General features: G+C 40.2%; 2 protein-coding genes across 2 annotated transcripts in view; one reads left to right on the plus strand and one right to left on the minus strand.

Moving 5' to 3' along the window:
* The first annotated feature begins 130 nt into the window (after window positions 1–130).
* sec62 (SEC62 homolog, preprotein translocation factor) lies at window positions 131–10,791 on the plus strand. The gene is made up of 8 exons (XM_077559099.1): window positions 131–295; window positions 1,753–1,861; window positions 3,109–3,214; window positions 3,296–3,479; window positions 5,511–5,597; window positions 5,663–5,723; window positions 5,807–5,926; window positions 8,003–10,791. Exons 1-8 carry the CDS (start codon window positions 260–262, stop codon window positions 8,494–8,496), a joined length of 1,197 nt encoding a protein of 398 aa, XP_077415225.1. The 5' UTR covers window positions 131–259; the 3' UTR covers window positions 8,497–10,791.
* Window positions 10,790–15,542, minus strand: part of skila (SKI-like proto-oncogene a) — a 60,371-nt gene continuing 55,618 nt past the window's right edge. The window contains exons 15-19 of the mRNA XM_077556328.1: window positions 15,344–15,504; window positions 13,944–14,043; window positions 13,722–13,879; window positions 13,560–13,642; window positions 10,790–11,929 (exon numbers count right to left, since the gene is read on the minus strand). Of these exons, the coding sequence (XP_077412454.1) occupies window positions 11,779–11,929; window positions 13,560–13,642; window positions 13,722–13,879; window positions 13,944–14,043; window positions 15,344–15,504 (653 nt within the window). The 3' untranslated portion in view covers window positions 10,790–11,778. The remainder of the gene's footprint in view (window positions 11,930–13,559; window positions 13,643–13,721; window positions 13,880–13,943; window positions 14,044–15,343; window positions 15,505–15,542) is intronic.

The raw sequence follows: 15,542 nt of genomic DNA on the forward strand, positions 1-15,542 counted from the left end.
GGCGTTACATTGTCTACAAGTGTAAGTTTATAGAAATGTGAAATAAAGTGAAGAAGAAAAAGGGTGGGGGTGAGAGTGTTGGAACGTGGCCATCAGTGGCCGGAAACGATGCTGATGTGTGAAACCCGGAGTCGGAAGTCCGTGGCATCTACCCCATAGCTTCCTTCGTCATACTGCACCGTGGCGTTCAGGTTCTTACAGACTCGCGATACTTGACGCGCGATCTCGGTCGGGAGAAGCTGAGCTGCTGTGGACGATCATGGCGGAGCGCAGGAGACACAAGAAACGGATCCAGGTATGATGATTCTTTTTTTCTTCTCCCCTCTGCGGTTGTTCTACCTCTGCCAGTGGCGCGACGGCAACCGGCCGCCTCTCATCGATCGCGAGCCCGCTTGAAGGCCGTTTGTTGCCGGCGAGGCGAAGCTAGGTAATGCTAATGTGGCTAAGTTAGCTTGCGTTCCAACTACATTGGAGTCGTGCTGCTCGGCTGAAATGTTCCTTAAATGCCGTCTATTCGCTTAAACGCTCATTTATTTTAATTGTATCCATTTTGCACTAACTTACTGCGTCCAATTGGGGTGTTTGGTGCCGGAAGCCGCGTCATTGCTTAATCTAATGCGCGACGTGTTTACATAATGTGAGGTAACATGTGGCACTGCGTCGTCATTTCGTGCAACTCTTGACTTCACTTCGGAACATTTGTGAGAAAATGCACCATATGTAGAGAAAGACATTGCAGCAACAGGTCCACAGGTGAAGACCCTACTAGTGTGTAGAAGCCACAGCGAGTGCAAATATTGGTTGTTATATGGCAAATGTTATTATTATTATTATTTTAGTCATAATGATTGTTAAAGAGCAAACAAGGGGCGTAGGACTAATTGTATTTGAATGAATTAATGATTTTTTTTTTACTAGGGCTGCATGATATTGGAAAACCATTCGGTATGCGATATGGGCAATATATCGCGATATTACAGCACGCAGTTCTTGAATTGATTCGATATGCGGCCGAATCGATTTTTAATCATCAATTTTTTATGGAAATATTCAACAAAACGTCTTACTTAGGGTTAGGGTTCACACGTTAAGCATGGAAGAATGTTATATTAATGGAACATCAAGCCTTAATATTTTATTTCAATGCTGTTCAAACATGAAACAGATTGCAACAGATTGTTTTTTAAATACAGTGACTCACAGTTTTAGGCCTAAAGTTTCAGATAAATAAATACATTTTCGTACAAATCTTACAGTGTACATGTACAAGTTTACGGATGAGTATTTTCTAAATTTGAGTTTAGAAAAAAATTGCAATAATCAATTTATAGATTAGTATCAGGATTAATCGTGATATGAATCGATTCGCCAGGTACGAGGCAATTCACACCCCTCGATATGGTGTTGAATATCGCAAAAGCGTTATTATTGTGATATTTAACATGTCTCTAAAGAAATGATATTTTCATGATCTAATTAAATAAATACGCTTTAGATGTGGAATATGAGCAGACTATATACAGTAATTTGATCTAAACATTGTTATTGAGGCTAAATTTATGAAGTGCAAACACTTAACAAGTGTTACCATAAACATGCGAGGACCCCCCCCCCCCCCCCAAAAAAAAAAAAGCATTACAGTACTCCTAGTCCTAATCAGTTATTTTATTCAAGCATGGCTGGTAAATTAAATAATATATACAAAAAAATATATAATAATAATTCTGAACATTGTTATGCGTGTGCGTGCAGGAGGAAAGCGAACCCACCAAGGAGGAGAGGGCGGTGGCCAAATACATGCGCTTCAACTGTCCCAACAAGTCCACCAACATGATGGGCCAAAGAGTGCATTACTTCACTGGTAAGCGCTCGTCAAAGCCACAGGAACAGCAAACCCAAATTGGCGTTTTGACAAAGGAGTTCCCAGGAACGCCAATGCTGATTTGTAGCCATGCACCGAATATCCGGCCGCTGAAAATTTTCGGCTGAAAATGGCTATTTAAAAAAAAAAAATTATATATATTTATAGAACGCTGCAAGCAAGCGTCTGTTTGAATTAAACAGCGAACGCGGGGTGAGTGTCCGCTTTTTCTTCTCGCTGGCTTTTCACCGGTCGGTCGCAGCAGCAGTCGGGGCCGTTGCGCACGCCGGAGGTGAGGGGCACAACATTTAAGTGGGTCGAAAAAAGACACAGCGTCCGTGTATTGCAGTACAGGTGAGCCACTCTTTCTCCCGCAGTGCACCCCCCCCCTTTTTTTTTTTTTTTTTTAATAAGAGCCCCTCGAACGCTTCCACTTTTTCGCCGTGCTAAATACTTTAGCTAATGCTAGCACTATTGCTATCAACAGTTTTAAACACGGAAACACTTACCGCTATCTCCGGGTGGCGGCAGACCTCTACAGGACGCTGGTGCGAACACATTTATTTATTTATTTTTCAACGTTGGTGAATATGTGAATGTGCCGATTTTAAGTGCGCCGCACCTCGTCCCCGCCGGTGCGAGCTACATTGACTATGAAGTGCAATCGCACCGCCAGAAAACGCTCAACCCTCATTTGGTGTTTAATGTGCCACTCGCCAACATCTGCGGTGTGGGCACATTTCAATTTCGATTGTGCTAAATACATATTTTATAATAAGATTATAATAAATGTAACGGTAGTAAACATTGGCATAATTTTTCCCCCGACGTTTTGGTTTTCGGCCAAGCATTTCTCATTTTCGGTTTTTGGTTTCGGCTAACCATTTTCATTTCGGTGCATCCCTACTGATTTGTTTTCACTTTTCTATGTATCATTTGTACGTGTAAATATGGACAATTGAAAACGGATTGACCTGCTTTATTTTAAAAAAAATTGAAAAAATGACTAAGACCCAGACTAAGCTCATCTAAGGACAGTATGGATTTGGGAAAGAAAAAAAATCCTCAGTAAACAGGAGTCTGGAATATTGTTGTTGCGTCATCAGAATGACTTCTAGCCGGTCGCAGGCCAGAAGAAGAAAAAAAAGGCAGCGGCTGATCCGGTTTTCACAGGATACGCTTAATCCAAAACGAGTTTTAAAAAGAAAGCAAATTGTGTGGACTCTTTCCTGTGTTCCGTCGAGCAGCATCCAAGGCGGTGGACTGTTTGCTGGACTCCAAGTGGGCCAAGGCCAAGAAGGGCGAGGAAGCCGTCTTCACCACCAGAGACTCGGTGGTCGACTACTGCAACAGGTACTCGCACCTTTTTGGGGTGGAGATTGTATTGACGGATTGATTTTGAAAGGACAAAGTCACGGCTGTCCTTTTGCGCAGGCTCCTGAAGAAGGAGTTCTTCAGCCGAGCGCTCAAAGTGATGAAGAAGAAGTCTGAGAAGGACACCAAGAAGGACAAGAAGTCCAAGGGCGACAGTGGCAAGGAGGAGGACAGGAAGGGGAAGAAGGACAAAGACAAGAAGAAGGAGGCGGCGGATGCCGGCGAAGCCAAGAAGGACAAGAGCGTATGTTTGATGGGGACTTTTTTTTTTCTTCCAGGGACGGCTATCGATTGCTTTCTCCTGAAGTCAATTCCATATTGATTCATTATGGAAAACAACACTTCTTCTTAATTATCAAGGACGTGATAAAAACTCCACAAGCATTGAATTCTAAATTCAATTTTGTGGTTAATTCAGTAATTGTACATTGAAAAGATTCAGAATTGTCTTAAAGTGCAATAAGTCGGGTCTCTCATAAATGTAAGAAAATACTGGCCTTTATAAAATTGTCTTTTCTTTTAAAGTAATGAGAATAAGAGAGATTAAAATAAATGATTCGTGGTTTTAGGAATCCATATCAGGCTTGATAAGGAAAATCGATTCAATATTGATTATTCGATTTTTTTTTTTTAAGCCAGCCCTACTTTTTACATTGCATTTAACTTGCAAGCAATCATCGCAGCTATTTTTAGAATTGATTATTGATAACACGGGTCCAAAAAATAAAATAGTGTTAATTTTATCAGCTATTTTTAAAATATAGTCTCAGTCCAATTTGAATCACGCTTGTTAGTTTTTGTTAATCATACTTAGTCAACCTCATCCCGTTTTTATTTAGTCTATTTTTAGTCGACTATAAATCTAAACACAATGACATAATCTTATTTGTCTACTTTTAGTCAACAAAAACTGTCAACGTTTTAGTCCGGACAATCATTTATTTTAATTTTTTTTATCAGCAGATTGAGTTGAACATTTTGGATCTAAAACTATTTCACCTAAAATTTTCTCTCATCTTTTTGATGAAAAAAACAACTTGACACACAATTACAGTATATCAATAAGTGGCTACTATGGCAACATGCTATGAGTTAGCAAGCATTAGTTAGCGGTCGTATTAACATTATTGTTGGAACGTCGTTGGATTCATATTAAATTATAACTATAATTGACTCTTTTTTTTCTTTTCTTTTTTAAACCTTACACGGTAAATCCAACCTCCTGTCTGTCCCATGTGTTTGTCACTGTGTCACATGACAGTGTGACAGTGACCGATTAGCAGAGACAAGATTCTACAAAATCATATCATTTTCGTCTCGTCTTTATTAGTCGACAAAAACGCAGACTGATTTAGTCCCAGTTATTGTTTATTAATGAGGGTTTTATATAGGGGTGTGCCAAAAAATCGATTCTCATTTAGTACGACTCAGAATCGATTTTAAATGTCCCAAAATCGATTTTATTTCAATTATTTTATACTGTCTTGCCTCTTTGTCTGTGTGTGCCTTTATTTTGAGTGCTGTTAATGTTGTACCTGGTTTGGCCACTTAGGGGCAGTGTGGTTCCATGCGGTCTGTTACACTGTTAAGTTGTAGCCACATTAGAGAGTAGAAGGAAAAAGTCCCGATCACGTTATTCCAATAAAAGGTGTTGTTTTTTGCAGCGTGGAGCCGTTCTTTTGAGTGATAAAAGTGCCGCGAGTAGCGCGCTAATTAGCATTAGTGAGTCAGACTGGTGTAGATCATTACAATTCCTTTCACATCTATAGATTGAAGCCAATCAAATCATTGTCAATCAAAAATCGTTCTTAATTGAAAATCGATTCTGAATCGGATCGCAGACCCAAAAATCGGAATCAAATCGAATCGTGAGACATTCAAAGATTCCCACCCCTAGTTTTATTCTAGTCTAGTTTTAGTTTGGTGACAAATGTGTGTTGGTGAAATTATTTTGTTTAGTTTTTGTAATTAAGACTATTACCGAAGATATTTTGATGGATTTGACTTGAAGTTGCTGCGAGCATCGACGCAGCGCTTCTATGGAAATCTAACGACAATATTATGGAGGGCTATTTTCTCCTTTATGGCCATTTTTATTTTATTTTTTCGGTGTGGGAGAAGGCTAGAACATATTAATGGCGCCTTTTCATCTCAGTGGGAAAATGTGAACTGAGGTAGGAGTGTTTTGAGTTGTGAGCATGGTCTCGGAGTGAAGTCATAAGTCAAGGCGCCACCTGGAGAGAGGGAAGTGATGTCGGTGTTGAAATGTTTGCAGGACGACAGCCCCAAGAAGAAGAAGGAAGTGAAGAAGAAGTTCAAACTGGAGCTGCACGAGGACGAAGTCTTCCTCGATGGAAACGAGGTCGAAAGTCACGCGGCGACCATTTTGTCCATTTCAAAACAAAACAAAAATCTCGTCTTGTGCAGGTGTACGTGTGGATTTACGACCCGGTCCACTTCAAGACCTTCGCCATGGGGCTGATCGTGGGTCAGTTTGCACATCATGTTGTCTCTTGCACCCGTTGGCCGACTCTGTGAAGCTTTTAACACCTTGTTGTTCACGGCGGTCAGTGATTGCCGTGATCGCCGCCACGCTCTTCCCGCTGTGGCCTGCCGAGATGCGCGTGGGCGTGTACTACTTGAGCGTGGCCGCCGGCTGCTTCGTGGCCAGCATTCTGCTCCTGGCCGTCGGTAAGAACGCTCGCCTCGCACCGGTTTTCGCCACGTTCCACAACATTTTGTTTATGTTTTGAAAAAGTTTCTATCATTTGTTTGCTGCTGAAGTTCAGGTATTTTAGGTCAGGCATCTTGTTGGACAGCTATAGGCCCTTGGAAAGATGATTTTTTATTTTTTTTTTCAGTATAATTTATTGGTTGAAAGATTTTATTTGCAGCAGATTTTTTTTTCTTCCGTTTTACGTGAAGCATGTTTGAGATGAAGACAAGCGGATCCGGCGGAAAAGCAGAGTGAGCTATTGTGTTTCATGTATTTTACGTCAGGCGCCTTATTGGGCAGCCGTGGCCGTAGTTCACAGAAAATTTTATTTGAATAATTGCGTCATTTCCAGTTCCTTCTTTCCGCTATGTGATTTTCAGTGCAGCAATGTCGGCGGTTGACACGAAATATAAAACATAAAATACTGAAACATATGGCAAGATGTTTAAAGCGCTTATTAGTAGTGGCTTGGATCAAAATGGTTTATTTTATTTCTTTTCTTTTATTTTATTTTTTTTTAATACGTACTCAGGTTTAATGAGTAAACCAAACCAAATAAAGGACAGTCCAGCAAGATCACATGAAAGCGAGTGATGTTTTACTCGCCAACCTTTTTGTAACTTTCATGTCTACTGATTCATGTGAAGAGCCACCAGTTTTTCAGACACTTTTAAAGCTGCTTCAGGTTCAAACTGTCATTTACCGGTTATTCATACGATGTCTGAAAATAAAGATTTTTTTTATTCATATTCAATGTTAAGTTATAATATATTTTTTTAATGTATAATTATTTGTATATTATTAATTAGTTACAATATTGAAAATACTTTTGGACTAATAAATTTGATAATCAATCAATTTCTCAAACCGGGGTTCCTGCAGGGTCTAAAAAAAGTCTAAAATTCAGAAACTTAAATTTTAGGTCCTAAATGTAAAAAAAAAAAAAGACTATTTTCACCGCAGGTCTAAAATGTAATTTACTCAAGTTTTAAAATACTTACACCTGCTGCACAATTTTTGAACATGTTCCAAATGAATCATTTTCAAAAAAACAAGCAGGCAAACGCTGACTGCGCTCTTTGACAGACAAAAATGTCATTTGTGCAGCGTCGCATGCGTGGTTGTCGCACCTCGTCACAATAAAGCTGACCTGAGGGACACTTTTATTTTGTAGGTACCGCCGGAAGTGTTAATGTTCATGACGTGTGGGAAGGATTTGATTCCGATTTTTGGGTCTGCGCTTCGATTCAGAATTGATTTTCGATTCAGAAAGATTTTTGATTGAAAAGGATATGATTGGCAATCATATCTCGTTCAATTTATAGATGTGCAAAAAAAAAATGTCATGATGATTATTAAGTTTTGAATTGGAAAAAAAGTGCTTTTTCACCCTGTTGCGAGTGGACGATTAAAGCAGTGACTTGTTTAGCTTGTTTCCCCATCGTAGCTAGCTCAAGGCTAACGCACAATGGAAAGTGCCATTGACTAACGCTAATTAGCGCGCTACTCTCGGCACTTTCATCACTCAAAAGAACGGCTATTCATACAAAACGCTTCAGGAATGTAGATAGAGAAGCATGTTAACATTACTCATTGGCATATGCGCTTCCTACGCTGCAAAAAAAAAAAAATTGGCATAACTTGATCGTGACTTTTTCCTTCTATTCTCTAATGTGGCTACCACTTAACAGTGTATCAGAATGCACGGAACCACACTGCCCCTCAGTGGCCAAATCATGTGCAACATGAACAGCGCTCAAAATAAAGGCACACAATCAAGAGCAAGACGGTGTAAAATTACTTAAACAAAATCGATTTGGGGACATTTAAATTGGATTCTGAATCGATTATTGTTCTTTGGCACACCTCTAATCGATAGGCATGAAAACCACCATTGTTGATCTAAAATTTTTGTCATAATGGTCTACAATTTAACTGTAAAATAACATAGGCAAGTGCGCAAAAATGTTTAAATTCAACTTGATGGCCATACGTGTGTTTTTGATGGTTTTGGCAAAGGTGTTCTGACAAAATGGCGTCTGTTCTGGCAGCTCGCTGCATCCTGTTCCTGCTCATCTGGCTGGTGACGGGCGGACGCCACCACTTGTGGTTCCTGCCCAACCTGACGGCCGACGTGGGCTTCATCGACTCCTTCCGCCCGCTCTACACGCACGAGTACAAAGGCCCGCGAGGCGGCACCAGCAAGAAGGTCAAAGAGGACGCAGGCGCAGGCGAGGCCCGCAAGTCGGACAGCGATGACAACAAGTCAGACAGCGAGAAGAAGGAGGACGAGGAGGAGGAGTACGAAGACGACGACAAGGAGCGTAAAAGCGGCGAGGACGAAGAGGAGGAGGAAGAGCGGCGCTCGGACACGGACAGCGAGCGCAAGGAGGACGACGGATCGCAGCACAGCAACGGCAACGACTTTGAGATGATCACCAGGGAGGAACTGGACCAGCACACGGAAGAAGACAAAGACCAGGAAGACAAAGAAAAAGAGGTGGAGGAGCGTAAAGACACTCAAGTCCATGCGACTCAATCATAAACTCCCCCAAAAAAAGAATCCTGTCACGTTCTACTGACTTCCTGCCTCACACGAGCTCATCTGCCATCTTTTCCTGCCACATGTCATCATCGGGTTGCAAAACTCTGGGGATTTTCTAATTTGGAAACTTTTCACCGGAATAAACCAGGAATTTACATTCACTGCCATTGACGGTTATAGACGTCAAATATTCATTTGAATTCTTTCTATTAGTTTCACATTTTTTTCCACTTTTGTTAACAAGAGTATGGAAACCTAGAATTTTTTTATTGTACATTTAGAACAGATATAAAATTTGTAATTAATCGTGAGTTAACTCGTGAAGCCATGCAATTAATTACGATTAAAAAAAAAATAATCGCCTGACGCTCCTAATTTTAATCATCTTTTCTTCTTTTTTTTAAATCGTGTCAGGTGATTAAAATTTTGAAATGTAATTAATTATTGACTTCACTAATTAACTCTCAATCACACATTTTATATTTGTTCTAATACAATTATTTTTTTATAGTTTTTCATACTCTTGTTAACAAAAGTGGGAACAAATGTTAAACTAATAGAAATAGTTCACATGAATTTTTAACGTCAATGGCAGTGAATGAGTAAATAGGGAACCTTAATATAGTTGTAGGGGGGTTATGCTGCAATTAAAGTAATGTAATGCCCTTGCATGTGGGCAAGGAGAGCTACCTTATTTTACATGTCTGCTTACGACAAAATTTCTGTTTACGCTTGAATGTGATAGCTTTCCATTCCTTTCAGTTACCCAAAAATCTCATGGAAAGTTTCCAGTTACAAATATTAACCTTAACCTATTTGCCCCCCCCAACATACACACACATAAAACACGGGACATTCACAGCAAGGTCCAACGGAGAAGTCTCTTGCCCCGCCTTTTTTTGTGTCATCGTGGCCCACATCCCGACCCGACCCAGAGGGACCAAATCATTTGGTTTTTTTTGTTATTGTTTTTAAAGGAACCTTAAAAAAAAAGCGTGCGGAGATTCGCCATGGTGAACTGGATTTTTATTTTTGTGCGCACATGTGGTCAACAAGATGGTAGTCCAGTTTCAAAGTAAAAGTACAGTTTGAAAATAAAAAGGTGCCAAACAACACCAGGGAGTGTGACAAGAACAGTTCACGTCGCCCAACAAACAAGAGCACAGTGTGGAAGTATTCAGGAGGATCACCTTTTCAAATGTATGTTTTTTTTATTTTACCACGGAGCAGTAGGGACGCACTTGAGAGTAAAATAACACCACAAAAAAACAAAACAAAGACAAAGTTAGGGATTTTTACAGCTGAAGTCATAAGAATGTAGTCTCTTTTTTAAAAACAGTGTCACAAAAATAAAGTCACACTTAAAAGTCAATCTCACAAGAATTTGGTCATATTTTTCTGAGAAAAAGTCTTAATCTTACACAAATTTAAAAAAAAACTGGCAAAATATCGGGACAAAGTTCAAATTTTTACGAGGTGCAGTTTCAATGAGTCTCGTATTAAGTTAGAAGTCATTTAATTAAAATCTAAAGTCTCTCTCTCTATATATATATATAAGTACTATTCTAAAAAAAAATTTGGACGAATTTCATAAGTCTTTTTTTTAGGTTGTACTATTTTGAGAAATTATTTTTTAGATTTTTCCCCTCCAATACCCCCCCTCTTCCATTGAGGGAAAAAAAATCAAATTCTCATTTGGACTTTATTCTATTAGGATTCTGACTTACCTGTAAAAAAAAAAATTGACCTTTGTTGTCATGGTCTCATTCTTTTGTTATTCAGTGTGTCCCTCTTACTCCTTGGTAATATTTGGATCTATGAGCTATAATTATGCATACCGTGTTTGCAGTCCACGTAACTGCCTCTTTGCGTCTTCTCTATTATTAGGAGGTGTTAAATATATATATATATATAAATATTCCCCTCCCTGCCATCATGTTTAGTTTTTATATGACTTCATGTCAAAATAAAAGTAGAAACGTCTCCATCAGCTGCTTTTTCTTACTGCCCGTTAATTTATTCCACTTTTTTCTTTTTTACCATTTTCGGTCTCTTGTAGTTATTGTGTTGATACTTTGTCTCCCTCCTCTTCCTCTTGTACAACGTAGTATAATATGACATATTAAATGACTCTGGCGAGTTACAAGTCGTAGATGTCAACGTTCTCTCTCGTCTGCCTATAGTTGTTCACATTTGATTCTCATGCAATATTGGAGTATAATTTAATAATAAAAAAATATATATAAATAGATGTCTGGAAATATCTTATTGCAATAAAAAAAAACATAGAAAGCACCAGGAAGTGTTTCTTTATTTTTTTAAAGCCACCATTTTGTGCTCCTGGCTCCATGACATTTTTGAAGTCAGTGATTGATTACCAACCAATGAGCTGTGGGAACTGATAGGTTGGAAAAATATTGACTTAAAACAAATAATGTTCTGCTCAACTCTGCCAGTAAGGACAACTGGAGGATGAAGGTACAAATAACTTGCATACAGTGAACCCCCACATAACCGCATTTTGGCATTTACAAATTTACGTGCTATTTTGGGATCCAATTATTAATTACTGGCTGAACAAGTCGGCGATATGGCGCCATCTGGTGGAATCTGCGTTAAATTTAATTCATTGGTGGGGTTTTCATATCGCGGGCCTCACCCTCAAATCACTTTTCATTGCCCATGCATGACGTCACGTCAATTTATGCTAGCAAGCTAGCTAGCTAATATTGATGAGTACCACGTGGTTGGAGTTGAACAATGTAACGAGTGACTACAGGTCTCTCCGTAGCATGGGTTCATCATTGTGTATAATTTGAAAGCATGGTTTTGATGCTTTATGATCTGTTTTAAGCACTTTGCAATTTTTATTCTTGCGGCATCAGTAGGCAATTACAAGCTCCTTTTTGGGGGCGTCAATCACTTGCTCGGCCCCTATTCCACAAATAGCAGGGGTTCACTGCACAGTACATACTTTTTTTGTTATTGTGTCTGTGGCGGCGAGCCATGACATTTTGCTAAAGTAAAATATGTGCCTTGGTTCAAGTAAGGACACTGCTCGACTGCGCTATGTAACTCGTACTTGAAAATATATCAATATGACATTAAATAACTAGGAACTAAACTATCATTTGTACAAATATATACACATAATGTTTCTCTTAATTCAACACAGTGTGGAATGTAAAAAAGGGGACGCTGTGGTGGAGAAGTAGCAGCACAGGGGTGCGGCAATTGGCTCAGGTACTGCGATGAGAGGGAGGTGGGGGGTGCGGAAGGGGTTCAATTCTCCGTGTCGGATGCGTCGGTGAGGCGCGTCTGCCGCTTGCGCACGTTCCAGTGCAGGCACTGCGCCAGGCTCTCGAACCAGTCGTACACCAGGTCGTGGCAGCAGATGGACGGCACCGGGTAGCACGACGTTGTGATCTTGATGCTAACAACATACACACAATTGTTTACTGTAGGTTATTATAAATGGCTAAAAAATGTGACTTCATTACTGACTGTTAAAAAATACAAATCTGATTATTTCTCTTAAAGAAATGCCATCCCAATAATTAAAAGTTTTTAATCTTGAAAAGCTTTGGAAAATATTTTCTTGCAAGACTAAGATTAAAAAACAAAAATAGCTTAACTGAAGTCTTGTAAGATTACAACTTTTTATCTGAAGAAACTAAGACTTTATTAAAAGTAATAAAGACTTTTTCTCAAAAATTTGATTTTATTCCCAGACTATTACTGTGCAAAAATGTGAATTAATTCTTGCAAAAAAAAAGTGACCAAAAGTGAACAAATATTAAAATATTTATTACTAAAAAAAAATAAACATTCATTTTTATCATGTATAATCGTAACCACTTTTTTCCCCCAGATACCAGTAATTAAGTACTCATTGATACCCAGTATCGATACCGCTAATACTTTTGGCATATTTTAGATTTCATTTGACAATGATAAAAAATTGACCAAAGAGCATTCTTTCTGACGCAGATAATGAATTGTCAATGTGTCAAACTGACGCAGCACCGCGCCAACTACTGACAAGGAGAACTAACTTGATGTCAGTATCGAGTGCGTGTATTGGCAGTCTCCATAAATACCCGATGCCTTCAAATAAGGCTGGTATCATTCAGATATACTATTTTTTCCTGATGAAAGAAGAGACTCTAATCTTTCTTTTGGTACGTTCCATGTTTTTATAGCAATAGAACACAATATTCTGTGGGCCGGCAAAATCCAGTACAACAGCTGTGGGAGTGAATGAGAATGTGAATGAGAAAAATTATTACTAAAAAAAATATGAAAAACTTTTTAATGTAAAAATATTATTATACTGAAAAAAATTAAATGATCATTTTGTTGTATTCCAAGATGGGTAACCATTAGGGCTGGGAATCTTTGACTGTCTCACGAATCGATTAGATTTCGATTTTGGGGTCTGCGATTCGGAATCGATTATCGATTCCGAACGATTTTAGATTAAAAATGATTTGATTGACAATGATTTCTGCTTCAATTTATAGATATGCAAAGAATTGTCATGATTTACTCCAGACTGACTCGCTAATGCTAATTAGCGCGCTACTCGTGGCACTTTTATCACTCAAAAGAACGACTATTCATACAAAACGCTTCAGGAATGTTTACAGTGAAGCATCTTAACATCCTACACTGCAAAAAAAAAAAAAAACTTTTATCGGAATAACTTGATCATGACTTGTTGCTTCTATGTGGCTACAACTTAACAGTGTATCAGAACGAGCGGAACCACACTGCCCCTAAGTGGCCAAATTGTGTACAACATGAACAGTGCTCCCAATAAAAAGGCACACACAAACAAGGGCAAGACAGTATAAAATAATTGAAATAAAATCGATTTTTGGACATTTAAAATCAATTGTGAATCATACTAAATGAGAATCGATCTTTTGGCACACCCCAATAACCATTAAGGACAATGTCTTCTTCTTTAGACAGCAAACTAGTGAGACAGAGCCTGCAAAGATGCGACTAATCAATCAATTCCAACATCCATAAGCGGATCATTATGTTCAAAGCAGTACCAGTCGCCATGTTGGATCTCTTGTCTCTTCCTGCCATCGAACGACACCCAAGCCGTGTTCCTGGCGTCGGGGGACAAGGTGATCTTTGGAGGGATTACAAATAGTAAATAGATATTGCATCATCACTGTATATAGAATCAACTTCTGTTTGTTCTCGCCTACCATGAGCTCGACTCCGGCGGGCACCACGATGGGCCTGAAGGAGAGCGAGTGCGGGCAGATTGGTGTCACCATGATGGCCGGCACGTTGGGGTGGATCATGGACGCCCCCGCAGCTGCCGCGTACGCCGTGCTGCCCGTCGGCGTGGACACGATCACGCCTGGTGGAGGACGGTCACAGTTCATGCTGCTTGGGAGTACAAAATGGCGGCCGTGGTTTCTCACCGTCGCCTTGCACCGAGGTGATGAGACGTCCGTCCAGGTACAAGTCCACGTTGGACAGGTAGGACGAAGGCCCGCGGTCCACCACCACCTCATTCAGCACCTGCACATACAAACGCTGAGCATTAGAGTCACTTGGATGTGGCGATTATTTGAAAAAACGCAATCATTGGATCACAAAAATAGCTTGAAGCTCCGCAGGGGCCATTTTCCCACAGATTAATGTTACTGCTGGTGCAGCCATATAACAGTATTCACACTCATATATTCTTTATCCTCTGCACAAATTAAGTATTTGTGTGGTACTGATGAACTGAGATATGAATTATTGTTTCTAATATTACTTTAAACAACTTTTTTTCATGTGAAAAAGGCTTGATTAAAAAAAATGTATCTCATTCGGATTTTTTACTCTAAAAATTCCAACCTTTTTAGTAATTTAGAAAAAAGTATTCTCAGAATTTGAAAACTTTTTCCGTCACAAAAAAACACTTTTTTTTATCTAGACAAAATGTGATGTCTTGTAAAATTCTAACATTGTGATCTAGAAAAAAATCCTATAATATTGCCATTTTTTTCTATCTTATCTAGCACAAATTAGCTATTTTTATTGTTAACTATTACTTTATTCTAATATATATATATTTATCGTAAATGAATGAATAAATAATAAATAATAGAATTTTATTCTCGAAAGTCTGGAAGTCGTGCCCTGCTAGACGAGACTCCCGCCGCTCGAATGAGGAGCGCCAGACGGACACTCGATCCAGCAAAAGAATTAGAAGCAGCTGCGGTCTTCAACATGAAAAAGTCTTCCTGCCGATTGTTGGTCTCGGTTGGATCCAAACAAGAAAAGATGGCGTGGCGGCATGCGTCACGCGCCTCAGACGCTCACCACGTCTGACAGGTGCGCTGACGTCAGCTGCCCAGCGCATCCCCGAGAGGAGGTTCGACTGAGGCGCTGACGGACGAATCATCAATCAGCGTCTGCAGTCTATCAATGAGATCAGACACGAAGGAAGGAGGAGGGGGCGACGGGGGGGAAGATCCACTGCAGCTGTGTGCGTGCGTGCGTGGGCAGACTCCATTAAACATTCATTTGCCGTCGACTCTGCTGTTGACGCCACGGTCTCCGTGGCAACCGGGCTCAACACAAACACACGGCATCACGTCCGCCTTCCTTCCTTATTATGACTGTTGCCATGGTAACGCAGCCTGCGTACCCACAATAGGCAGGCGGGGGAATAAAACAATAACAAGCAATTCAGAGGGAAGGGATGAAAAGGAAATGGGGATGACGTGACCGACTCTTCTACGGAACCGCAACACGTTGACGTAATACTTTCAACACGAGCCCCACACGGTCCAGTTGCCAGCGACGGACGGAGACGAGAGGAGCTCACCTGGAGCTGCAGGGTGACCTTGCCTGCGTCGTTGCCGCTGTAGCAGTGAGGTACCAGGCCGTTGATTTCCTCTTCCTGTTCCTGCTCCCGCTGCGGCGGCGGGAACATCTCCTTCACCACCTTCACCTTCAGGCGACTGCGCAAAGTGATGGCCGCGTTCCCTGAACACATCGGCAGGTGGATCGTGAGCGACGCGCTT

The sequence above is a fragment of the Vanacampus margaritifer genome, chromosome 2 (assembly GCF_051991255.1).
Source record: "Vanacampus margaritifer isolate UIUO_Vmar chromosome 2, RoL_Vmar_1.0, whole genome shotgun sequence".
In the NCBI taxonomy this organism is placed as follows: domain Eukaryota; kingdom Metazoa; phylum Chordata; class Actinopteri; order Syngnathiformes; family Syngnathidae; genus Vanacampus; species Vanacampus margaritifer.

Coding starts and splice junctions, on each gene's coding strand:
- sec62 (XM_077559099.1), top strand. CDS start 260: ATGGCGGAGCGCAGGAGACACAAGAAACGGATCCAG. Junction 1,862..3,108: donor AAGAGTGCATTACTTCACTG/GTAAGCGCTCGT, acceptor TCCGTCGAGCAG/CATCCAAGGCGGTGGACTGT. Junction 5,724..5,806: donor CGCCATGGGGCTGATCGTGG/GTCAGTTTGCAC, acceptor CACGGCGGTCAG/TGATTGCCGTGATCGCCGCC.